The 26,558-nt window shown below is 45.0% G+C and overlaps 1 protein-coding gene across 1 annotated transcript in view; it reads right to left on the bottom strand.

The window, feature by feature from the left end:
- Window positions 1-363: 363 nt before the first annotated feature.
- The window catches only part of LOC137535103 (zinc finger protein 182-like), a 29,060-nt gene continuing 2,865 nt past the window's right edge, over window positions 364-26,558 (bottom strand). Inside the window, exons 2-8 of the mRNA XM_068256904.1 lie at window positions 15,972-16,163; window positions 15,780-15,899; window positions 12,597-12,728; window positions 12,395-12,518; window positions 12,178-12,275; window positions 7,139-7,406; window positions 364-2,453 (exon numbers count right to left, since the gene is read on the bottom strand). Coding sequence (XP_068113005.1) covers window positions 1,081-2,453; window positions 7,139-7,406; window positions 12,178-12,275; window positions 12,395-12,518; window positions 12,597-12,728; window positions 15,780-15,884 — 2,100 coding nt within the window. The 5' untranslated portion in view covers window positions 15,885-15,899; window positions 15,972-16,163 and the 3' untranslated portion in view covers window positions 364-1,080. The remainder of the gene's footprint in view (window positions 2,454-7,138; window positions 7,407-12,177; window positions 12,276-12,394; window positions 12,519-12,596; window positions 12,729-15,779; window positions 15,900-15,971; window positions 16,164-26,558) is intronic.

The raw sequence follows: 26,558 nt of genomic DNA on the forward strand, positions 1-26,558 counted from the left end.
GGGGATTCTCAGCAAGGCTTTTATTCCTTATAAAGATATTCCTGAAAAAGGATTTAAACAATGATTCTGGCCAGCTTCCCTGCTCCCTACAGTTTTTTGGCAGGTGAACAGAGCAACTGCCATTCACTAAGTGCTTTTGAAAATAAATATATCCCTGAGAATCCCCTATAAAGAGATGAACTAGTCCAAAACCTGTCACTTCTGTCAGATTCTTACTACCCACTGTAAGTAACAGCAACATAGGAGAAAAGTAATTTATGGCTCATTTTACTCTGGAAAAAATGTACTACTTATTTGTATACGTTTGCACATATTTTAAATTTTACAGTTTTTCGCTGTAGTGCCCCTTTAAAGAATTGACAGTTCACAAAACGTTTGGTAAAATCATTTTTAAGCCTATATAGGAAAATGAGATATAAAGCAGTCAAAGGGGTTGATTCACAGAAGGCCAGTAACATTGTCCACTGCGGGGCAATGTCACCGGCCTGTACTGAAAATAGTAACACTCGTTGTGTCAATAGCAATTTTTAGGCGCAGAGAATCGGCCCCTCTCTGCCATGTCACATAACAGCCAAGAGCTGTTACGGTGGCTGGTGTCTTTCGCCGTGATGTTTGGACTTTCTATATGATGCTGACCTTTGTCTACCCGACTGCTATAAATACTCCATCTGCTTGGGGACTAGGCTTTCCATGGACATTGGCCATGTTTGGTGGTTATCATATTGCTGGATTGTCCCTGTGACGGCTTACGTATTTTAATGTTTATGATGTTGAAGATTCTGTGATAAAGATTTCTACGAGTTTTGGAAGAAATCCCTGAGAGTGCTGGTCCTAGTGGACTTGACACTGCCCGCATTTTTCAATAGTTTTGACACCTTTGTAAAATAAATTGGGTCCGCTACAAACATTCGTTCGGGATGTTCGTCCATCACTAATGACTAATTTCTATTGATGGAGTCATTCTGAGACAAAATAAGCCCCTTGGTTAATCTGCCCACCAGACTCCCATCAGTACATCTACTTGACTGATCGCTCATGTTTTCAATCTTTAAATATCAACATATGAAATGGCAGCGTACATCAGCGAGTGTGAGTTTTCTGGTGCTTCAGTAGATGTCCTTTCTGTGTGTAACGTTTCCCACACTCTGTGCACAAATAGGGACGCTCGCCAGTGTGGCTCCTCTGGTGTCTAAGCAGGTCTACTTTCTGAATGAACGCTTTGCCACACTCTGTACACGAGAAAGGACGCTCGCCGGTGTGAATTCTTTGGTGTCTGAGGAAGACTCCTTTATTAATGAATGTTTTCTTGCACACCGGACAGGAAAAAGGACGCTCCCCTGTGTGATTTCTCTGGTGTCTGAGAAGATCTCCTTTCTGAATATAGCCTTTCCCACACTCTGAACATGAAAACATGCGCTCTATGACTTGGCTCCTTTGCCCTTTAAGAATCTCTAGTTTCCGACTGGAACATTTCAAGTCCTCAGAGTGGGAATGTGGTTTCTCGCTATCGTGGGCTTTCAGACGGCTGCTGAAGAGCGATTTATGAGAATAATATTTCTCGCACTTAGAACAAGAAATGGGCTTGTCAGTCTGAAGTAGGTAAGGCTTATCTTTTGCTATGAATGCTTCTTTGCAATACGAGCAAGAAACGATCTTCCCATCAGCGTGGACCTTCAGGTGCTCATAAAGCTCAAAGTTTGTTTTAAAAATCTTCCCACACTCCAGACACAAAAGGGAACTTTTGACGGCATGAACTTTCAGATGGTGAGCAAGAGAGGATTTCTGACCAAAGTGTTTCCCACACTCTGGACAGGAGAATGGCCGCTCACCCGTGTGAACTATGAGATGTCTGGTCAGGTGAGTCTTCTGTTTGAATCTCTGGCCGCACTCCAAGCATGTGTAAGGCCTCTCATTTGTGTGGCTTCTCAGATGTCGGACAAGCATGGACTTGTCTCTGCAAGCTTTCCCACACTCTGAACAAGAATAGGGCTGCCCTTCAGTGTGGTATTTTTCATGCCTCACTAGACTCGACTTCCACATAAAACATTTCCCACACTCTGAACATTTAAACGGGTGATCCACAGTATACACTTTCTGTGGTTCGGTACGTGACTTCTGGGAAAAATTATCAAATTCAGAACAAGGAAATACCGGATTACCTCCGTAAGTAACGGTACAGGATATAGGGGTAGAAGATTGCACAGAATTGCATGGCTCTAGAGTCCTGTCCACAAACGCTGGTTGGATATCAGGGATAATTCTGAGCGATTGGTCAGAGGATTCCTCAGCATTACAAGGATTTGCTGATCTATCTGCTGGGTAAAGGCCATAATGGACATACGAAGTTGTGAGATTTTGCTCTGGAGGATATTGTGCGGTGACATTATCTTCTGTATTATAATTGGGAGATACACTAAGATGAGCTTCCGATGGGTTCCCAACATTCTGCCAATCTGTTAGAGGAAAAAACTGGTATGAAAAGCAAATTTTTTTTTCATGGATATTTTTTGCATTTAAGAGTTATGCAAGCTGTTCTAGAAGCAGCTTGAATTCGAGCAGAGAAGAGAGTGGTGCAGAAATAAGATAAAATGTAGAATACAACCAAATCAACTGTGGCTCACCGAGTCCTGGTGTATTTACGTAGAAGAATGGCCTACATTGTATCACAGCCTGATGTCATACCATGCAACAGACATGGACCTTTAATATGGTGTACAGTATCTCCTCCTCATTTGTTGGTGCTATGATGTTATACTGAGGAATGGAGATGGGCCTTTCATATGGTGTACAGTATCTCCTCCTCATTTGTTGGTACTATAATGTTATACTGAGGAATGGAGATGGGCCTTTCATGGGGGGCCCCGGGGCAGACCTCGTCCTATGGAAGCGTTTTATCGATGACGCTATGTTTATCTGGAGAGGAGGTGAGGAGAAACTGATAGACTTTTTGGGATGGTTAAATATTAAAAATGATTACAATTTGGAATTTACATGTGAGTTTAATTTTTTGGATCTAAATATTTATATTGATGAAGGACGGATTAAAACAAAAACCTTCTTTAAGAAAGTTGACACTAATAGCTTTATCTATTTTGACAGTTGTCATATGTTGAAGTGGCTTACAAACATCCCAAAAGGTCAATTTATGCGCTTAAGGCGCAATTGTACCGAAATCGAAGATTATGATGAGCAATCAGTGGTGCTAAGAGAGAGATTTGTGGAGAAAAAATATGACAGTATGAAAGTGCAACAGACAGCAGATGAGGTGAGACAGTATGATCGAGAGGATTTATTAAAAACCAGGGTGGGGAATGATATATATCCATTACCTAGCATAAAAATGCAGTATAGTCAGCAATCGAATGACATAAAGAGAATTGTGGAAAAACATTGGGAAATTCTCTTGAAAGATAAAACTCTGAATGGAATTTTAACTGAGAGACCAAAGTATACCTTTAATAAGGCCAATAACATTAAGAATATAATAGCTCCAACTGTAAATGAACCACAGACAAGGGTCAATCGAAAAAAGAATGGCTCCTTTAAGAGGTGCGGATTTTGTGTGCCCTGCAAGAATACGAAGTACTGTGCACCAATGCAGAAGTTTGAGTCGTTTGTAACGCTTGAGCAATTCAATATAAAGGGTGACTTGAACTGCAATAGTGCTGGAGTAATTTACATCATTGAATGTGGTTGCAGAAAACAGTATATTGGCAGGACAAAGTGGAAACTTCTCTCCAGAATAGGAGAGCATATAAATAATATTAAAAATGGGAATATGAAACAACCATTGAGTAAGCACTTTAAAGAACAACATGGAAAGAGCCTTGAAACGTTTAAATGTTATGCTATACAGACTGTGGAGAGAGATTGGAGGGGTGGCAACTATATTGATAAAATGTCCCGCAAGGAGACTGAATGGATTTACACTATGAATAGTGGGGTCCCGCTGGGACTTAATTCTGACATTGAAATCTATGCATTTTAGCGACACCGCTGAAGAAATACACTGTATACATGTTGCGGAGAGAGGTGGGTGGAGTCATGCAGTATAAGAGGACACACAGCCAATAGGAACATGCCCTGAAGAAGGTAGGCGTAACCTACTGAAACGCGTAGGCTATTGGCTCTTAGTTGTGGTGACGTCACCCCCGGACTCCGTGTGAAGCAAAGCTTGATAGAGCTGGAAGCCGGAAGTCCGTGTGGAGCTTGTTACGGAATTGATCCAGTGAAGAGTTACCGGCCGGGACTCGAGTGGATTCAATAACGCAGATGCCTGGAGAGTTGTGTGGTCCCTTCTGCTCCTCCTCTCTCTTTTAAGTGACCAGAGACTGTTAACGCCGACTAACTTCTGAAACCGTGAGTTTGCCATTGCAGAGTGCAGAAGATTTGCTATGATCAAAGGACTATACGGAAAAGTAAATACATCTATATTTTGCTACCTTGCGGAAGTGCAAGGCATGCAGTGAAGGATCACAGCTTGAGGATTTTATTCAGGAGTATTTTATTCTAGCACAACTCTAAAGATTGATGCGCATCAATTAGATAAATCAGTTATATATAGATGAGTACACGCATTTGATAGTTTACAGTGGAGCATTCTGGGTGACATTCCCTGGGACTTGTGAATGTGGTCAGGTGTGTGGCTGGGAGTGGGGCTGCTGATACATCTTTGCGTGCAGATTTGTGCAATTTTGTGAACAATTTTATTAAAGAGTGCATTTATTTTATATGCAGAGGCGCAGAAGTTTTATTGTATAGGAGATACTGTACACCATATGAAAGGTCCATCTCCATTCCTCAGTATAACATCATAGTAGCAACAAATGGGGAGGAGATACTGTACACCATATGAAAGGCCCATCCCCATTCCTCAGTATAACATCATAGTACCAACAAATGAGGAGGAGATACTGTACACCATATGAAAGGTCCATCCCCATACCTCAGTATAACATCATAGTACCAACAAATGAGGAGGAGATACTGTACACCATATGAAAGGCCCACCTCCATACCTCAGTGTAACATCATAGTAACAACAAATGAGGAGGAGATACTGTACACCATATGAAAGGTCCATCCCCATACCTCAGTATAACATCATAGTACCAACAAATGAGGAGGAGATACTGTACACCATATGAAAGGCCCACCTCCATACCTCAGTGTAACATCATAGTAACAACAAATGAGGAGGAGATACTGTACACCATATGAAAGGCCCATCCCCATTCCTCAGTATAACATCATAGTACCAACAAATGAGGAGGAGGTACTGTACACCATATGAAAGGCCCATCTCCATTCCTCAGTATAACATCATAGCACCAACAAATGAGGAGGAGATACTGTACACCATATGAAAGGCCCATCTCCATTCCTCAGTATAACATCATGTACCCAACAAATGAGGAGGAGATACTGTACACCATATGCAAGGCCCATTTCCATTCCTCAGTATAACATCATAGTACCAACAAATGAGGAGGAGATACTGTACACCATATGAAAGGCCCATCTCCATTCCTCAGTATAACATCATAGTACCAACAAATGAGGAGGAGGTACTGTACACCATATGAAAGGCCCATCTCCATTCCTCAGTATAACATCATAGCACCAACAAATGAGGAGGAGATACTGTACACCATATGAAAGGCCCATCTCCATTCCTCAGTATAACATCATGTACCCAACAAATGAGGAGGAGATACTGTACACCATATGCAAGGCCCATTTCCATTCCTCAGTATAACATCATAGTACCAACAAATGAGGAGGAGATACTGTACACCATATGAAAGGCCCATCTCCATTCCTCAGTATAACATCATAGCACCAACAAATGAGGAGGAGATACTGTACACCATATGAAAGGCCCATCTCCATTCCTCAGTATAACATCATAGCACCAACAAATGAGGAGGAGATACTGTACACCATATGAAAGGCCCATCTCCATTCCTCAGTATAACATCATAGTGCCAACAAATGAGGAGATACTGTAGTGTACACCATATGAAAGGCCCATCTCCATTCCTCAGTATAACATCATAGCACCAACAAATGAGGAGGAGATACTGTACACCATATGAAAGGCCCATCTCCATTCCTCAGTATAACATCATAGTACCAACAAATGAGGAGGAGATACTGTACACCATATGAAAGGCCCATCTCCATTCCTCAGTATAACATCATAGCACCAACAAATGAGGAGGAGATACTGTACACCATATGAAAGGCCCATCTCCATTCCTCAGTATAACATCATAGCACCAACAAATGAGGAGGAGATACTGTACACCATATGAAAGGCCCATCTCCATTCCTCAGTATAACATCATAGTACCAACAAATGAGGAGGAGATACTGTACACCATATGAAAGGCCCATCTCCATTCCTCAGTATAACATCATAGCACCAACAAATGAGGAGGAGATACTGTACACCATATGAAAGGCCCATCTCCATTCCTCAGTATAACATCATAGCACCAACAAATGAGGAGGAGATACTGTACACCATATGAAAGGCCCATCTCCATTCCTCAGTATAACATCATAGTACCAACAAATGAGGAGGAGATACTGTACACCATATGAAAGGCCCATCTCCATTCCTCAGTATAACATCATAGCACCAACAAATGAGGAGGAGATACTGTACACCATATGAAAGGCCCATCTCCATTCCTCAGTATAACATCATAGCACCAACAAATGAGGAGGAGATACTGTGCACCATATGAAAGGCCCATCTCCATTCCTCAGTATAACATCATAGTACCAACAAATGAGGAGGAGATACTGTACACCATATGAAAGGCCCATCTCCATTCCTCAGTATAACATCATAGCACCAACAAATGAGGAGGAGATACTGTACACCATATGAAAGGCCCATCTCCATTCCTCAGTATAACATCAGAGCACCAACAAATGAGGAGGAGATACTGTACACCATATGAAAGGCCCATCTCCATTCCTCAGTATAACATCATAGCGTCAACAAATGAGGAGGAGAATGGTGAATTTTAACTCGCGCTTCTATAGCAGCGCAGCTTAATGGATCAAGCCCATAGATAGATAATTAAATTGCCAATACTTTATGAGTTTGCTGTCTGTTCCTTACCTGTGCTGATATGTAGAGGAGATTTCCCACTCATTGTCACTGTTTTACTCTCCCCCTCAGCCTGCCAGTCACCCCACAGAAACATCTCTTCATCTTCCTCTTTAATTTTCACCATCATTTCATTCTGGTTGATTTGTGAATTGTGCCACATGTACGAGTCTTCTTCCTCTTTAATTATCACAGTGATTTCATCCTCTTCTATGGACTGATCATCACTTCTCGCACAAGTCTGTTTCACATCAGCTTTCACATCAGTCTGCGCCTCAACCTAAAATAACCACAGCATAGGAAATGTCACTAAGGGCTGTATAGCTTTACCTCTGTCTATTAGGACTCCCCTACATGGTGATGCTGATAGGTTCTCTTAAATGTGTGGTACTAGATTAGCGCGACCGTTGCTATGGCAATGCACGTTACTAATGAGTGCTATCGTTAGTAAACTGCGTTAATTAATGTAGTGGTGGCCTCACTAGTGAAGTATTGCCGTCACGCTACAGGATATTGCGCAACACTTATAAGGATTGCATGTAACTTAAGAAGGCACACTACCCTGCCTAGACCATGCATAGCGTGTGCAGGCTAATTTTATCCCACTTGTGCGCGCTACCTTTAGTGAATCTACCTGGTAGGTAGCACATCCCTAAAGTAACCTATAGGCAGCATGGCCTCAAACACATAGCCAACATGGCACCAAAATAACATAAGGCACCATGGGCTTGATTCACTAAGACAAATAGCATGCCTTATCCGAGTTAACACGCCTTATCAGAGATAACACACATTATCCGAGTTAACACTCCTTATCAGAGATAACAAGCCTTATCAAAGTTAACACGCCTTATCAAATGTAACATGCCTTATCAGAGTAGTATAGCGAGCGCTACGAACCCGCAGGGGTTCAGGGCAGGATGAGTGGAGCTCTCATCATTGCCAATTAGCAGGCATAAGTTTGTAGCGCTCGCTACGCTACTCTGATAAGGAGTGTTAACTCAGATAAGGCATGCTATTTGTCTTAGTGAATCAAGCCCCATGTTTCAGGGGAAAAAATGTATAGGCAATGTGGTCCACAAATACCATACAGATGTCATAGGCCAAAAATGACATTTAAGAATGGCCCCAAAATAACATAAAGGCAACATGGCAAAAAAACAAAACAAAACACTTAGCCTGTCCTATTAGGAACAACCTGGAGACCCTGCCAAACAACTCAGAAGCCAGAGTCAAGTTCCCAGCTCCGCTCCCCGGATATAACTGTAACATCTTACAGTGTCTCTGTGATCATCTTCATCCACCAGTTCCCCTAGAGCTCTGCTGTGTCATGTTTTTTCTGGCTGCAGTTGTTATGCTCACCTCTAGAGGTACTGTATGTGGGAGAGCTATTTATCAAAGCACAGAGTGAACACCACCTGAATGATCACTTAAAGTAAATGTGAAGCCACCTTTGAAAAAAACCCAAAAACTATTTACTCAACTATTTAGAGGGTATGCTCTGGATCTCATAGAGCCTTCCTGGTCATCTCTCTGTGCCCTCGGTCCACCACTGTGCCCAGGCCCGGTCCGCCCATGATGCCAAGTGAGTGACTTCCTCAAGTGGCAGAAGTCTGGGAGCAGCACTAGGCAGAAACAAGTGAAGAGAGTGACTGGCCAACCTATACTGGGGGCAACTGTACCTGGCTAACCTATACTGGGGGCAACTGTACCTAGCTACCAATACTGGGGGCACCTTTACCTGGCCACCTACCTATACTGAGGGTGTTTTTTGGGGGGGCTCACCGCAGCTATAATGTGTGGTGCATCATCTCAAGTTTGCCTTAGGCAGCAAAAAGTCTAGAACCGGCCCTAGCTGTCCCCCTGTGAAAGTCCTTGCCTTCAGGACTTCTCAGAAGGTTTTTGAAGCACTTGTGTCCCTGAGTACTTCCAAAGGTGGACACATCTATAATGCGCATGAGCAGTACGGACCCGCTCATTTTCAGAACACGAGTACTTCCGAGGAATTCAGAAGGACACCCAAAGGTTTATTTGACCACTTGGTCAAAAAAAACTTTCATAGAAGGTCAATGGTGCAAAAAGGGCATGGAAAGAGGACTAGGAAGGTTCTATGGAATACAGAGCCTTCCCTCCACGTAGGTGAGTATCTAACTTTTTTTTTTTTAGGTTGGCTTCAGTTAACTTTAAAGCGGAATATAACCCTGCATTTCAACTTTGCTCTAAAACATTATTTACAGTATATTATATGCAACCAGCATTTTTTTACTAGACCAGCATTGGAAGGGTTACACAGGGCTTTAAAGTTCCTGGAGATTTCTGCAGACGCATCGGAAGCTCAGATAGTTACATTTTGTTTACATAAATGTATATAAGTGTTGAATGTGACTCTCTCTCTGACTGAGCTGGAGGACAGCCAAAGTGTGTAACATTCAACACTTAGATACATTTATGTAAACAAAATGTATCTATTTCAGCTTCGAATGCGTCAGCAGAAATCTCCAGGAACTTTAAAGCCCTGTGTAACCCTTCCAATGCTGGTCTAGTAAAAAAAAAATGCTGGTTGCATATAATATACTGTAAATAATGTTTTAGAGCAAAGTTGAAATGCAGGGTTATATTCCGCTTTAAAGCGGAACTGTAAATTCCTGAAAATTAACTTACCTGGGGCTTCCTCAAGCCCCCAGCAGCCGTCTTGTCCCACGCCGGTCCAGCTGGTTAAGTTACCGTCGACTTATAAGTCAACAGCAACTGCGCCTGCACGCCCCGGACTATGCGAAGCCTTCTTCGCGTTCCAGCCCGCAATAGCATCCTGCTATTAGCGCAAGACGCTACTGTGGGCAGGAACACGAAGAAAGCTTTTGCGTAGCCCGGGGCGCACAGGCGCAGTTGCCGTCGTAACGAAACTAGCGGACGGCGGGAGAATGGAGGATAGTGGAGGACCGTCGCAGGACAGGACGGCAGCTGGGAGCTTGGGGAGGCCCCCGGGCAAGTGAAACTGTTTGATTTTAAGAATTTACAGTTTCGCTTTAAAAGAGAGCTGTCCAACTCCAGTCCTCGAGGGCTGAGGTCCTCACACATTTTGGCACAGCTCAGATTAGTTGTTGGGACTGAATCAGGCAAGGTGTTATTCAACAAATAGAACAAATGCCTCCATTTCTCTGTCCATCATAAACACTGGCATGGATATGGCCCTTGAGGAGTGGATTTAAAGGAGTCACCAGTCAAAAAAGCCTTCCCCCGTTCTTCTTACCCGAGCCTTCCTCCAGCCCCATGCAAATGACATATCCCACACCGCAGCTCTGCACTCAGCCGTTGGCCCGGGTTCCCCGGCGGTGCAGAGGCCGACCTCCTCTAGTGCACCTGCACAAGCGCCGCTGTCAATCAAGTCCACGTTGTCCGTGGTGTACTGCACAGGACAACATGGGCTTAATTGACAGTGACACTCGCGCAGGCGCAGTAGTGACGACCTTGAGGTCACCTTCTGCACCGGCGGGGACCCTAGGCCAACGGCTGAGTGAGGAGCTGCGGCGTGGGATACGTTAGCTGCAAGGGGATGGAGAAAGCCCTGGGTAAGTAGAACGGCGGTTAGTGAGGAAGTGTTTTTCTGACTGATGCCTCCTTTAATGCCAACAATGTAGAGGCAATACATCATAGCTATCCGGCAGCCAACTGGGCTTAGGTGGGGCCAGCGGTGACAGGACCTCATTGAGTCTCCAACATAGGAGGTGGCTGTACAGGGGCAATAGCAGCAGTGGACTTTGGCACTATCTCATGTCTCGAGTGTGCTGCAGCAGCATTAACACATGCCACTAAAGCCAAGAACAGAACATCCATAACCAGTGAGTGAAAGGCTGGGTAGGTTAATGTCCACAATGTCCTTCTCTATTGCTGCACCTTCAAGAGAAGGACTCTAGAAGAATCATGAGAATGAAGAATGGTGTGATATGTTTAACTCCTCTTAGCACACAGAAGTTGCCTATGTGTAGGACTATGGGCGTTACAACCCTATTTGATGGTATCTTGTAACAGAAAACACAGGGACACCGGGAGCCCAATCTGGTGTAGCATGACAGAAGATGTTGGAGTGAAGGTAAAGTATATAAGGTACTCACAAATCTGTGTTGCTGTTCCAGCAACCACGGTATAAGCATGTGTAGTACCGTCTCCACTTGGCTTTTCAGGATTATACAGGTTGCAACTCCTAAGGTTGGGTCTATGATCTGGTCATAGCCTGGACCCCAGATCAGAGGTGATGAAAGATGCACAGCAGGAGTAGGAGGTGCACAATGGATAATCACTGATAATAATATATTATAACCAAAAAGGTGGGTATCAGCCTACCTTAATAATGACTAGTGACAATAAATAGGATCCGTACATTTTATTTCTGCACAGTGGACAATGCGTTTTACGGGTTAGTGCCGCTTCATCAGGTCATTGATGTGCCCAAAAAGTGGAGTAGTGAATCCTGGAGTGATTGTCCATAGGGTGCCTCCTACTCCTGCTGTGCAACCCTATTTGAGTCAAATGAATTTATCGACTAAGGCTACATAAAATAAGATAACCAAACCAGAAAGAAGAGACGGCACACGACTGGCTGCAAAATCACTTGCAGTGTTCGTGTTCTCTGAATACAAGCAAGTGATTTTGCAGCCAGTTGTGTGCCGTCTCTTCTTTCTGGTTTGGTTATCTGTGAAGCCGTCAGAGCAATCCGGCTGAGACTGGGCACCGGCAGAGACACAGGTACTCAGGGACCTGTATAGCTGTTCACCACGCACCTTTTCGTGTTTTGATAAAATAAGATAACCTTGTACAACTTCTATTCAGCTTGGGAGTTCTAGACCACTCAGTTCCACCTACCGCATAATGGCAGAGAATGGTCTGACCTTCCTGTTTATTAACATGGATATCAGCCAGTTCTTTACCCTACATTTCAAGAATAACATAAAATGATATATTCAGTTTTAAGCGTTTCTAAAATCAGACCGCATAAAATTAATTTGACATATGTTGGTCTATTTTTTGTATTCTACACCTTCAGTTACATCTACCTGATAATGATGGGGGATGGTGTGATCTTCCTGTGGACAATGCTGGGAATAAAGAGGACCTGTACATCTCTCTGGTGGGTTTCTGCTACTGGATCCACCTGTAGGAAACATAGACTGATTGCATACATTGTCTCTATGTGATTATCAGATGATGGGGGATCTAGGTGGTCTCTCCGTACTGCTCTCTCCTTTACAAGAAATGAAAGTCTCCTCTTACCCGGTGATGTGAGGCTCTCCTGATTCTCCATCATGATGTCCTTGTAGAAGTCCTTGTGTCCTTCTAAATACTGCCACTCCTTCATGGAGAAATGGATGGTGACATCCTCACACCTTATAGGAACCTGACAAACACAAAATGATTCAGTCACCATCCAGACACACCCCTTTGACAATGTCCCATAATTCCCAGCACTGCTCACCTCTCCCGTCAGCAGCTCCATCATCTTGTGAATGACTTCTAGAATCTTCTTCTCACTGGTGTGGGATCGGCCATGGAGTTGGCTGCTAGGTGTCAGTTGCTCACCAGATTTCTCCTCTACTATTTTATAATTCTGTAAATACATATACAATAACCGTCACCGTGTACATTCCCAGAATCCTTCTCACCTCTCCCAGATGAGTGCTATGAGTAAATCTGAACTGAATTAGTATATCAATAACCACAGGCTTCCCTAATCCTCCTTGACCCCTCTTCAATGAAAACTACACCTCCCGGCATGCATTGCATGTTCCGGGGACATACTAATAGCCAATCTGCAGCAGGGGGGAGAGAAGATGGAGGCATCCCAATAGACCAGGGGTGTTACAGAGCAGCCCCCCAGGTAAGTAAATGCCTGCTTTATCCACAGGTTCACACAAAGTTTAAGAATCTCCCAGGAAGGGGGGTATTTGGACAATTTTTCTGAAGCTCGGAGCTCAGTTTGCAAACACACACTCAATAAGTGTTGCTCATAAGGCTCAAACTTGATCCAGCAGGAGGGACTGCAGGAAATGAGCGATGTACACATGTGTGGCTCTGGTACACCAGAGAGGTGCAATGTTGGTATGGGCAGGGTAGGAGGGAGGATGGTGAAGCTTTCAGTGGGAGGGGTAGGGAGGGAAACAATGCTCTCAGGGTCACTGTTGTTTAAAGTTTTCGCATACTATTAACTTAAGGTGGCCATACACTGGTCGATTTGCCATCAGATTCGACCAACAGATAGATCCCTCTCTGATCGAATCTGATCAGAGAGGGATCGTATGGCTACCTTTACAGCAAACAGATTGTGAACCGATTTCAGCCTGAAACCGTTCACAATCTGTTGTGGTGGTGCTGCTGCTGCTGCCGCCCCCGCCCGCCCGCATACAATACCTGCTCCGCCGGAGCGACTCCAGTCCCCCGGTCACCGCTGCTCTGTCTGCGCTCTGGTCTCCAGGTCCGGCATGCCTCACTTCTTCTAGCCCGGCAGGAAGTTTAAACAGTAGAGGGCGCTCTACTGTTTAAACTTCCTGCCGGGCTAGAAGAAGTGAGGCATGCCGGACCTGGAGACCAGAGCGCAGACAGAGCAGCAGTGACCGGGAGACTGGAGTCGCACCGGCGGAGCAGGTAATGTATGCGGGCTCTATTGCGTCGGTCGTCGGGCACTCGAACGCCGCTAGCGATGCGCTCTTTACCCGCAGGCGATCGACGGTTATTTTCCGCACGGCGCGATCGACGGGATCGGACGAAATGGATCGAAATTCGGCGTGTAGCGTGAACGATTGGCAGCAGATTCGAACCCAGTGATCGAATCTGCTGTCGAAACGGGCGCAAATCGGGCCAGTGTATGGCCAGCTTAACTCTCAGATGATCTTCTAGGGGGCTGGGGAGAAAAGAGGACCGGGTACGGGGAATGGGAGTGACCCTGAGGACAATGAGCAGCATCTGGGGAATCAGGAGGAGGTAATCTAACCCAGCATGGGCTTCACTAAGTATTTTTCTTCCCTGTTAAGGGGCCCATACACTTACCGGTTTTCCTGCCGATATACAGCCTATTCGATCACTGTGATCGAATCGGCTGTGAAATTGTTGCGCAAGCGCTGACCGAATGATCGATTTCCGTCCGAAATCGATTGTTCCTGTCGATTCCCGTCGATCTGTCCGTGCGGAAGATTTTGCTCGATCGCCGGCGGTTTGGGAGTGCGTCGATAACAGCGTTCGAATGCCCGACGACTGACACTAGCGGCAATACATTACCTGATCCGGCCGGCGCGAGTCCCCGCTGTCACCGCTGCTCCTTCTCCGCTGGGTTCCGGCAGGCTTCACTTCTTCCTGTCCAGGCAGGAAGTTTAAACAGTAGAGCGTCCTCTACTCTTTAAACTTCCCCGGACAGGAAGTACAGTGAAGCTGCAGCCCAGAGCGGAGAAGAAGACAGCGGAGACCGGGGACTCAGGTAATGCATGCGGGGGCCCGGGGGCGGCAGCAGCTTCACAGATGCTGAAATCGATTCACAATCTGTTTGCAGTAAAGGCAGCCATACGATCCCTCTCTGATCAGATTTGATCAGAGAGGGATCTATCTGTTGGTCGATCTGATGGCAAATCGACCAGTGTATGGCCGCCTTTACTTTAATAGAGATAAGACTTGACATTATGTGACCTCCCAGAATCCTTCTCACCTCTCCAGTCAGGTATGAGTTTTATTAACACAGATAGTGATATCATGTGACCTCCCAGAATACACCTCACCTCTGTGTTTTATTAAAGTGGACCTAAACTCTTGCACAGGACAGAAGGAAAACATAGAAATGCACCCTGTATGTTTTTAGAGAGTTTAGACTTTCTAATTCCACCTCATCTGTGCCTAATCACAAGTGTAATTTGATCCCTCAGTTGCCTAAGAGCTAATTGATAAACACAGCACATTAAAAATATCTCTGCTTCCATGAAAGCAGTAAGAAAACACACTGCAGATTTAATGCAGGATTTGCATCAGCTTTAACCTTCCTGGCGGTAAGCCCGAGCTGAGCTCGGGCTATGCCACGCAGGAAGATATCTCAGCCCCTGGTGGGGCGATTTGCACACTTTAAACTGCTGTACGCGCAGCTAGCACTTTGCTAGCCGCGCGTACAGCTCGATCATCGCCGCTCTGCGGCGATCGCCCGCACGCAGCAGCACAAGAGGGCCCCCACCAGAGCCCTGCGCTGCCCGGACCAATGAGTTCCGGGCAGCGCTATGGGCTGGATCGGAGACGTCTGACGTCAGGACGTCGGCTGACGTCCATGACGTCATTCCGATCATCGCCATGGCGACAGGAGAAGCCAAACAGGGGAGCGCGTTATATACGCGTTCCCCTGTTTGCTTTTGATGCCGGCGACGATCGCACTAGAGGGACACATGCGCCCTCTAGTGGTGTTTCATGTAGCTACCACTCTGGTAGCTTTACATGAAACAAAACAAAAAAAATTTAAAAAAAAAGGATTTTTGCCTAAGTGGCAAAAAAAATTAACCGCCAGGAGGGTTAACAAAGAAATGTTTTTCTTTAAAGGTTATAATGCTGTTGCATATCTTTTACAGCAGAGAGGAAGTTCTGAGTTCAAGTACGGTAAGTGTGATGTCATGTGACTTCCCAGAATCCTCCTCACCTCTCCGGTCAGCAGGCAGATGATCTCCAGGGTGAGGTCTAAGATCCTCTCAGTCATCTGACTCCAGTCCTTGTCCATCCTCACTAATATGGTCATGTGGTGCATACAGGAAGCTCTTCTCTGTAAAGGGATAGTGAACCAGTAAACCATATGCACTCATATGACAAAATGCCATCGGCATTGCCTTTGTACCTGTTTATGGCTCTGTTATGCTTGCAGTGAGCAGTAGTTCTATGTGGGATGCGGTGGAGCTCTCCTGGGGATGAACACTGTATGGTGTCCTGGTATAAACTCCCGTGCCTCCTCCATAGGGCCTCATTATAAATGAAAGTCCATCTTTCCTTGCCTCATAGACATTGATACAGCTTCAATCCTTCCTGCGACCTTATAGAAACCGACACGGCAGAAAATGTGCATCAGACCACACAGTGCTGGAAATACAAACTCACACTATGCACTCAAACTCGCAGACACACATGCAGTGGCCTGTAACTACAAGAGACAGGCTGGTGGGCATGCTGGGACTTGTAGTTCTACTGATCCCAGAGTATGCCCACTAGGGATGACCAATGAGATGACAGTAATTCCGAGTTGATGCAGGATCATGCAAATTCTATATGCAAATTCCTGCAGCTTAAAGTGGACCCAAACTCTTGCACAGGACTGAAGAAATACATAGAGAAATGCACCCTGTATGTATTTAGAGAGTTTAGCCTGTTTAATTCCCCCTCATTTGTGTCTAATCACAATTTGTAATCTGATCTCTCCCCTGTGTCACATGACTGCCATGGCAGAGATGGCAGATAAGTTCATTTGAAAGCACAGGATGATAACAATATGTCTGCTTCCATGAATCAGGATGTAGAAACAGTGCAGATTTATTTTAGGATTTGTATCAGGTGTCACAAAGAAATGTTTTTTGTTTAAAGGTTATAATGCTGTTGTGTATCTTTTAGAGCAGAGAGGACGTTCTGAGTTCAGGTCCACTGGACCAATGGAAGCCCACCATGGTGGAATCTGATTACTATATTTTTTAAAAGACAACTGATGGGAGAGGTATATGGAGGCTGCCATTTGTATTTCCTTTTAAATAATACCAGTTGCCTAGCATCCTGCTGATCTATGTGGCTGCAGTGGTGTCTGAATTACACCAGAAACAAGCATGCAGCTAATCTTGTCAGATCTGACAATAATGTCAGAAACACCTGATCTGCTGCATGCTTGTTCAGGGTCTATGGCTAAAAGTATTAGAGGCAGAGGATCAGCAGGGCTGCCGGGCAACAGGTATTGCTTATAACGAAATAAATATGGCAGCCTCCATATACCTCTCACTACAGTTGTCCTTTAAAAAGGGGAAATGGGGAAAGCGGGAGTGGAGGGAGGGTGAAAGGGGGAGAAATTATGTAAGCAGCATACATAATTTCTCCCCCTTTCACCCTCCCTCCACTCCCACTTTCCCCATTTCCCTTTTTTATGGCCCCCTACACACCGCTGCTTTCCTTGTTGCATTCTCAGCATACTAGTGGTTGCTTTCGGGTAGTTGTTCTATATATTTTTTCAGACTGGTATATACATTCCGGTGCACACCGGGGCCCATATGCAAGTCACTTTTTCTCCTGAGTTTTCTCCTAGGTGATATTTTTAAATGTGTCAATAAAAATGCCTTTTAACCCTCCTGGCGGTATGAAAAGTTCCGCCAGGAGGCAGCGCAGCAGTTTTTTGTTTTTGTTTTTTTAAATCATGTAGCGAGCCCAGGGCCGCCCCCCGCCCGCTTCGATCTCCTTCGGCGATCTCCGATCAGGAAATCCCATTCAAAGAACGGGATTTCCTGGAGGGCTTCCCCTGCCATAGCGATGGGGCGGGATGACGTCACCGACGTCATTGGGAGTCCCGATCCACCCCTCGGCGCTGCCTGGCACTGATTGGCCAGGCAGCGCACGGGGTCTGGGGGGGCCCGCGCGCCGCGACGGATAGCGGCGATCAGGCGCGGGGCGGCGGCGATCAGTGTGCTGGCGCAGCTAGCAGAGTGCTAGCTGCGTCCAGCAAAAAAAAAAGTAAGCAAATCGGCCGAGCAGGGCCGGAGAAAACCTCCTGCGCGGCTTACCGCCAGGAAGGTTAAGCCACCAGAAAGCAAGAAAATACTCATAATAATTTTGATATTACTTTTTCACGTACTTTTACTTACTTTTTTTTTAGATGATTTTAAATCGAAGATGAAAAATTATCTCCTAGGAGAAAACTAAGGTGAAAAGTGAATTACATATTATTGCCCCTGGTAAGAGACATTTTTACTGTATCGCTTCTTGCAGAAGCCTGTTATGCGCTATCTTCCAGAATTAGGTATGTTTTTTTAACTCATACTTTGTTATATATTGTATGTTTTTAACAGATCTGTTGTGTACCACGTGCCTATGAGGAAGTGGCTTCTAGCCGTGAAACACGTCAGGCTGCGTTGTTACATTGGCAACCTGCTTTGTGCACCTGATTCAATATTTGTATTGAAAGAAAACAACAAGAAACAATAAAAAAGTGACACCGTTATTCATGACAGTGTATAACTGGCTCCAAAAAGCTCCCAAATAAACTGATTTTTGTGTGTGTGTAGCATACATCATTTTCATAATCTTGCATCATCTTTGAATTATTTGCATTTAATTGATCATGCCTAATAACTGCTGAGTCTTGTTGTGTCTTTTATCTGTAGCAGTGCTGCTCATCAGGATTCTGGATATCCGGGTAACCCGGATATCCAAACTTTTTTCCGCTATCCGTTTTGGTTTTGGATTTCAGATTTAAAAAAAAAAAATACGGATAGCTATCTGCGGATATTTGGGCGCATAACGCGGTTATCCGCATCCAAAATACTAGAACTAAGGAGATGATGTCCTGGAGCCAATCAGAGGGCTCCCAGCAGAAGCCCTAGCAACCAATCACAGAGGGGAAACCTGGCCAGCCCCACCTGACCTCATTGAGCCAATCAGAGGGCTCCCAGCCTAAACCCTGGCACCCAATCACAGAAAGGAACACTGGCCAGCCCCCCTGTATAATAAGGAGGGCTGCCATGATGCGACAGATCGTCTTAGCTTTGCTGAATGCTCACTGAGAGACATGCTCCAGTGCTGGTGGCCAAGCAAGGGCTTTACACAGTTATAAACCTAAAGCTGTTCAGTGATTAAACCCTTCACTATCACTACACTATTGTTAAATCGTTAATTAGCTTGATTGATGTCATAGTGTGACAGTCAGAGTGTGTGCTCCAGTGCTGCTGGGCCTAGCAAGGGCAGTACACAGTGATAAGCTGTTCAGTGATTAACCCCTTCACTACTATCACTACACCATTGTTAAATCATTAATTAGCTTGATTGATGTCATTGTATGACAGTCAGAGTGTGTGCTCCAGTGCTTCTGGGCCTAGCAAGGGCTGTACACAGTGATAAACCGAAAGCTGTTCAGTGATTAACCCCTTCACTATCACTACACTATTGTTAAAACATTAATTAGCTTGTCATTTGTGTGATAGTCAGAGTGTGTGCTGCATGAAGCTGCTATGTGTCTGTGTGTGTGCTGTGCAAAGACCAGACCAGCTCCTGCCTACTGGCCAGCTATTAGCCTTAGGTATAGGTTAGGGATTAGGGGATAGGATTACTGTGTTATTCTGTAGTTAGTACTGTAGTACTGAATCAGTGCTAGTAGTTGTTAGAGTAGTAGTACTACAGGGAGTACAGAATTATTAGGCAAGTTGTATTTTTGAGCAATCATTTTATTATTGAACAACAACCATGTTCTCAATGAACCCAAAAAACTCATTAATATCACAGCTGAATATTTTTGAAAGTAGTTTTTAGTTTGTTTTTAGTTTTAGCTATTTTAGGGGGATATCTGTGTGTGCAGGTGACTATTACTGTGCATAATTATTAGGCAACTTAACAAAAAACAAATATATACCCATTTCAATTATTTATTTTTTACCAGTGAAACCAATATAACATCTCAACATTCACAAATATACATTTCTGACATTCAAAAACAAAACAAAAACAAATCAGTGACCAATATAGCCACCTTTCTTTGCAAGGACACTCAAAAGCCTGCCATCCATGGATTCTGTCAGTGTTTTGATCTGTTCACCATCAACATTGCGTGCAGCAGCAACCACAGCCTCCCAGACACTGTTCAGAGAGGTGTACTGTTTTCCCTCCTTGTAAAGCTCACATTTTATGATGGACCACAGGTTCTCAATGGAGTTCAGATCAGGTGAACAAGGAGGCCATGTCATTAGTTTTTCTTCTTTTATACCCTTTCTTGCCAGCCACACTGTGGAGTACTTGGACGCGTGTGATGGAGCATTGTCCTCTTCTTGACTTCTTCCTGTACCACTGCTTGAAGAAGGTGTCTTCCAGAAACTGGCAGTAGGACTGGGAGTTGAGCTTGACTCCATCCTCAACCCGAAAAGGCCCCGCAAGCTCATCTTTGATGATACCAGCCCAAACCAGTACTCCACCTCCACCTTGCTGGCGTCTGAGTCGGACTGGAGCTCTCTGCCCTTTACCAATCCAGCCACGGGCCCATCCGTCTGGCCCATCAAGACTCACTTTCATCAGTCCATAAAACCTGAGATATTTCTTGGCCCAGTCTTGACGTTTCAGCTTGTGTGTCTTGTTCAGTGGTGGTCGTCTTTCAGCCTTTCTTACCTTGGCCATGTCTCTGAGTATTGCACACCTTGTGCTTTTGGGCACTCCAGTGATGTTGCAGCTCTGAAATATGGCCAAACTGGTGGCAAGTGGCATCTTGGCAGCTGCACGCTTGACTTTTCTCAGTTCATGGGCAGTTATTTTGCGCCTTGTTTTTTCCACGCGCTTCTTGCGACCCTGTTGACTATTTTGAATGAAACGCTTGATTGTTTGATGATCACGCTTCAGAAGCTTTGCAATTTTAAAAGTGCTGCATCCCTCTGCAAGATATCTCACTATTTTTGACTTTTCTGAGCCTGTCAAGTCCTTCTTTTGACCCATTTTGCCAAAGGAAGGAAGTTGCCTAATAATTATGCACACCTGATATAGGGTGTTGATGTCATTAGACCACACCCCTTCTCATTACAGAGATGCACATCACCTAATATGCTTAATTGGTAGTAGGCTTTTGAGCCTGTACAGCTTGGAGTAAGACAACATGCATAAAGAGGATGATGTGGTCAAAATACTCATTTGCCTAATAATTCTGCACTCCCTGTACTGTTTTAGCTTTATTGCACCACAGTAGATAGGCACCCTGGTGAGGGTATCCGTGTGCTAGGCTGATGTGGCGCCGTGGTCCAGCAGCTCCTAAGACATCGGTTGAAGAGATCAGCAGCACCACGTGGATGTATTCAAGCTCTTTATTGCATAAAGATAGCGCCCAGGGACAGCGACAGACGCTGTTTCGGAGGCAAGCTCCTTTCTCAAGCTGTATAGGCTCACTCAAAAGAAATAGCAAACATAAAGGCATTTATATACAGTTTCAATAGGGTCACATGGACCAATCAGATAACATCACAATACAAAAAAGCATAAGTATCCAATCACAGGGCAAAGCATAATGAGAGGACCTGATGGGAAACAGATATGTAAATCAGCAGCCGTTATCACAGCATGGTTTGAAAAGTGTCATAACCCCAATGGCCAATCAGCACTTACCAAGTCAGGAGGACCTGATGGGAAACCACAGCAATGTCATAACGCTCCTCCCAATCTCCCAGGGGGCAATGTGAGAAGCGTAATGCTGAAAAACGGAACGAATGACGTCATGACGTCATCCGTTTCCATGCGTAAAAGCGTCCTAGCAATGCGTAAAAATGTACACATAAGATTCTCAATAGCATCCATGCGTAAAAGCGTCCTAGCGATGCGTAAAAGTGTAAAAACGTCCAAAACACGCGCCAAAAACGCGAAAAAAACGCGAAAAAAAAACGCAGAAAAAATTACGCATAAAATCAAATACAGAACAATATAGAATAGCCGCTATGCCGAATGCAAAAATACGCAAACTGGCGCATAAAACGCATATAAAGCCGAACATGCTGACGAAGTCAGCACCATAAAACATCAGATGATGACCAAAAGCGAAAAAATGCTAGTGCTGTGGTAAAGTAAGGCTGAGTGTGCCATGAGAGATAACCACCCTTATAGATGTATTAGATGTAAAAGATACAATAACAATAAAGAGACCTGCACATCAAAAAGTAGCAACCCCCAGAATACTCAAAGTGTAACCACAAGGGAAACACACATAGCTGGACTCGGCAGTCAGCACACCGCCGACGCAGCATAGCAGACCGCACAAGAACATGTGAAGGCACAATATATCAATGAATCTTGTACTCAGATAGGATATAAAAATTTAAATGCAAAAAGAAAGGTCATAATCACGGTTGAGACCGCCCCCTCCCAGGGTACCCAACCTCCTAATCCAACCCGCCTCCCGTCTAAGTAATTCCTTTTCCCTATTTCCTCTAAAATGAACAGGAACCCCATCTATAACTTGCACACGGAGCTGTGGTATAGAGTGGCGGAACTGGGTAAAATGGGCCGAGACAGATTGGGACATATTCTTGGTCCTGATGGCCGATTTATGTGAGGAGATACGTTCACGCAGTCGCTGAGTGGTCTCTCCCACATATAATAGCCCACATGGGCATTTTAGTATATAAACTACATATGAAGAATCACATGTATACCGACCACGTATGCTGAACTCAGTACCCTTGGACGGGTGCCTGAACTTATCTCCCTTAAAAATCAAGCCACACATATGACATCCTAGACATGGAAAGGTGCCATTTCGGCCGCTCTGTACCACAGCTCGAGGTGTGCGTGCTCGAATCTTGTCCCTGACCGTAGGGGCTCGTTTGAAGGATAACAAAGGAGGAAATTTAAACTCCGGAACCTGAGGAAAAGCACTTTGTAAGAGGCCCCAATGCTGCCGTACAATGGACCCCAGCTTATAGCTGCAGGCATTGTACCTGTATGCTTTGCCCTGTGATTGGATACTTATGCTTTTTTGTATTGTGATGTTATCTGATTGGTCCATGTGACCCTATTGAAACTGTATATAAATGCCTTTATGTTTGCTATTTCTTTTGAGTGAGCCTATACAGCTTGAGAAAGGAGCTTGTCTCCGAAACAGCGTCTGTTGCTGTCCCTGGGCGCTATCTTTATGCAATAAAGAGCTTGAATACATCCACGTGGTGCTGCTGATCTCTTCAACCGATGTCTTAGGAGCTGCTGGACCACAGCGCCACATCAGCCTAGCACACGGATACCCTCACCAGGGTGCCTATCGACTGTGGTGCAACATGGATATGGTCCGAGATGCTGGCACTGTGAGTGGTAATGAACGCAACCTGGCGGCCATCACCCTTGCCTATGCGGTTGAGGAGGTGGCACAGATTATGGCAGAGGCGGCTGGTGAGACCTCCTTTCTACAAAAACCGGATCCTAAGCCCCTGAAAAGAGAACTGGAACAGCTGAAGCGTCGGCGCATTGACCTCGACTTGCACGCCAAAACTTTGGCCGAGTACCACAGATGTGGACGTATCCCAAGACAGATGAGAGCAAATGTGGCCCCACTTCTCTTCCCTAGAGATGGTGATTTCTGCGTTGGATGGGAACATATTTGGAATAAAGCGGCCTTCGACGCCATGGTGCACACTGTGGTGAGAATTCGCAAGGAGCTTCCAGTGATCGATTCTAAGATCTCTACGATCGAATCCAGCCTTGAGGAACTTTTGCCTGTTGAGGAGCTTACTCAGTATGAGGATCAATTACAACTCCGTATGGACACTTACCTAAATACAGGTGAAGAGGAGAAATGTATGAAGTTCCAGCGTGACGCAATGGATTATTCCTCGGGCTTTGTATATGCCTGGCAGAAGGCTCCAAGTGCTCGTAAGAGGAGACCTCCCTTCCAAAGACCAAGGCGTCCTGGAAAACCAGGCCAACCTAAGGGCCCGGCTCCGTCTGACGGTGAGGCATCATCAGATGTCCCAGTATCTTCTGGGGGTGAGAGTTCACCTACTACACGTCGAAAAAACGACGAGGGGGCAAACGGTACAAGCGAAGATGCCGGAAGCAACAAGCAGGTCCCCAAAACCAACAAAATGAATCTTCGACAACGCAAAAATTAGTTGTCAATATTTCACATCATGTGCTCTCGAATGAGGAAACTAGGGCCCTTAATCATGGTTTGGGTTTCTGCCCCACCAACCCTCCGGATTTCTTCCTCATGGAACAGGAATGCTATCGCTTTTTGCGAAGTATTAAATTGAAGGCCTTCTTCTCCACTAACTCTTTTTTACCTCGACAACGGATTGAAAGGGAAGGACTTTTTTCATTAAGGGACTATCAGCTTACGAATAAGAGTTCCTTTGTTCCACCCAGCCACCCCACTATTGATATCTTTGCTTCTAAATTGATGGATGGAATCAAGGCAATGGAGCGGGACTTTAACAATGGTCATTTGAAGATCAAATCAAATTTAAGTCGTTCTGAAAGGGATGCGCTGGCTTCTATACAGAGGAACTCTGATATCACTGTTCGGGCAGCGGATAAGGGGGGAGCAGTGGTGGTCATGGACACTAGTTATTACAGAGAGGAGATTTTATCGCAGCTTGACCATACCTTAGTCTACAAGAAATTAAGTGGTGACCCCATTCGGAGGATTTGTTCACGCATTAAGTCCGTTATTGATGATGCATACTTTAGGGGTACCATCGATGAAGAGTTAAGGAAATTCCTCTACTGTGACCACCCTGCGACCCCCAAATTTTATACTTTACCGAAAATTCACAAGAACCTACTCCGGCCACCGGGGAGACCCATTGTGGCCGGGGTAGGTTCAGTGTTTGTCCCTTTGGCTAAGTTTCTGGATAAGCTTTTGCAGCCCTTCGTTGTGTCTTTAGATTCTTATCTAAAGGACACCACTATGTTTTTGGAGAAGTTGGGTAAACTTCAGATTGATTGCACAGATCTCGCGCTGGTTACATTGGACGTCGAGAGCCTCTACACCTCCATCCCACATGATGGGGGTGTAGAGGCTATCGATTGGTTTCTTCTTACACAGTCTGACCTGACCGTTGAACAGAGAAAGTTTGCAGTTTCACTCTTGAAGATTATCTTGGAGGAGAACTACTTTGAGTTCGAGGGTGTCTTCTATCAGCAATTACGGGGGACGGCAATGGGTTCCAATGTGGCCCCCTCCTACGCAAATCTTTTCATGGGCCTCTACGAAGAGGCATTCGTCTACACCAGCATGTACTTCCGCCAACATGTGGTTTGTTGGTGGAGGTACATTGACGATATTTTTTGCGTTTGGAGGGGGCCACAGTTGACCCTTAACTCATTCATTGAGGAGCTTTCGAGCAAATGCCCCCCCCATTAGATTGACGGCACACTTTGACTCGAAGAGTGTTTCCTTTCTGGATACTCAGGTTGTCTTGGGACCCGGTGGTTTCCAGACAGATCATATTGCTGTTTGTCACCCCTAAATATTGTCTGTAACCTAAATTAATGTCCAGCGCTGCGTAATATGTTGGCGCTTTATAAATACAACAAATAAATAAATAAATAAATAGATCTGTATGTTAAACCAACAGATAGAAATTCTGTTTTGGAATTCTCTAGCTTCCACCCCAGGTCGACTAGGGAACACATTCCTGGTGGACAATTGCAGAGAGTCTCCAGGATTGTGTCGGATTCTGGCCAGTGCGAGATTCGTCTTAATGAAATGAGGGACAGATTTAGGTCAAGGGGGTACCCTGAACACACCCTGGTATCCAATAGACCCACCAGAAGACGTCATGGAGGAGTGAGACTCCCTTTTGCTTCCAGGTACAATGCCTGCAGCTATAAGCTGGGGTCCATTGTACGGCAGCATTGGGGCCTCTTACAAAGTGCTTTTCCTCAGGTTCCGGAGTTTAAATTTCCTCCTTTGTTATCCTTCAAACGAGCCCCTACGGTCAGGGACAAGATTCAAGCACGCACACCTCGAGCTGTGGTACAGAGCGGCCGAAATGGCACCTTTCCATGTCTAGGATGTCATATGTGTGGCTTGATTTTTAAGGGAGATAAGTTCAGGCACCCGTCTAAGGGTACTGAGTTCAGCATACGTGGTCGGTATACATGTGATTCTTCATATGTAGTTTATATACTAAAATGCCCATGTGGGCTATTATATGTGGGAGAGACCACTCAGCGACTGCGTGAACTTATCTCCTCACATAAATCGGCCATCAGGACCAAGAATATGTCCCATTCTGTCTTGGCCCATTTTACCCAGTTCCGCCACTCTATACCACAGCTCCGTGTGCAAGTTATAGATGGGGTTCCTGTTCATTTTAGAGGAAATAGGGAAAAGGAATTACTTAGACGGGAGGCGGGTTGGATTAGGAGGTTGGGTACCCTGGGAGGGGGCGGTCTCAACCGTGATTATGACCTTTCTTTTTGCATTTAAATTTTTATATCCTATTTGAGTACAAGATTCATTGATATATTGTGCCTTCACATGTTCTTGTGCGGTCTGCTATGCTGCGTCGGCGGTGTGCTGACTGCCGAGTCCAGCTATGTGTGTTTCCCTTGTGGTTACACTTTGAGTATTCTGGGGGTTGCTACTTTTTGATGTGCAGGTCTCTTTATTGTTATTGTATCTTTTACATCTAATACATCTATAAGGGTGGTTATCTCTCATGGCACACTCAGCCTTACTTTACCACAGCACTAGCATTTTTTCGCTTTTGGTCATCATCTG

This window comes from Hyperolius riggenbachi, chromosome 10, assembly GCF_040937935.1.
Source record: "Hyperolius riggenbachi isolate aHypRig1 chromosome 10, aHypRig1.pri, whole genome shotgun sequence".
In the NCBI taxonomy this organism is placed as follows: domain Eukaryota; kingdom Metazoa; phylum Chordata; class Amphibia; order Anura; family Hyperoliidae; genus Hyperolius; species Hyperolius riggenbachi.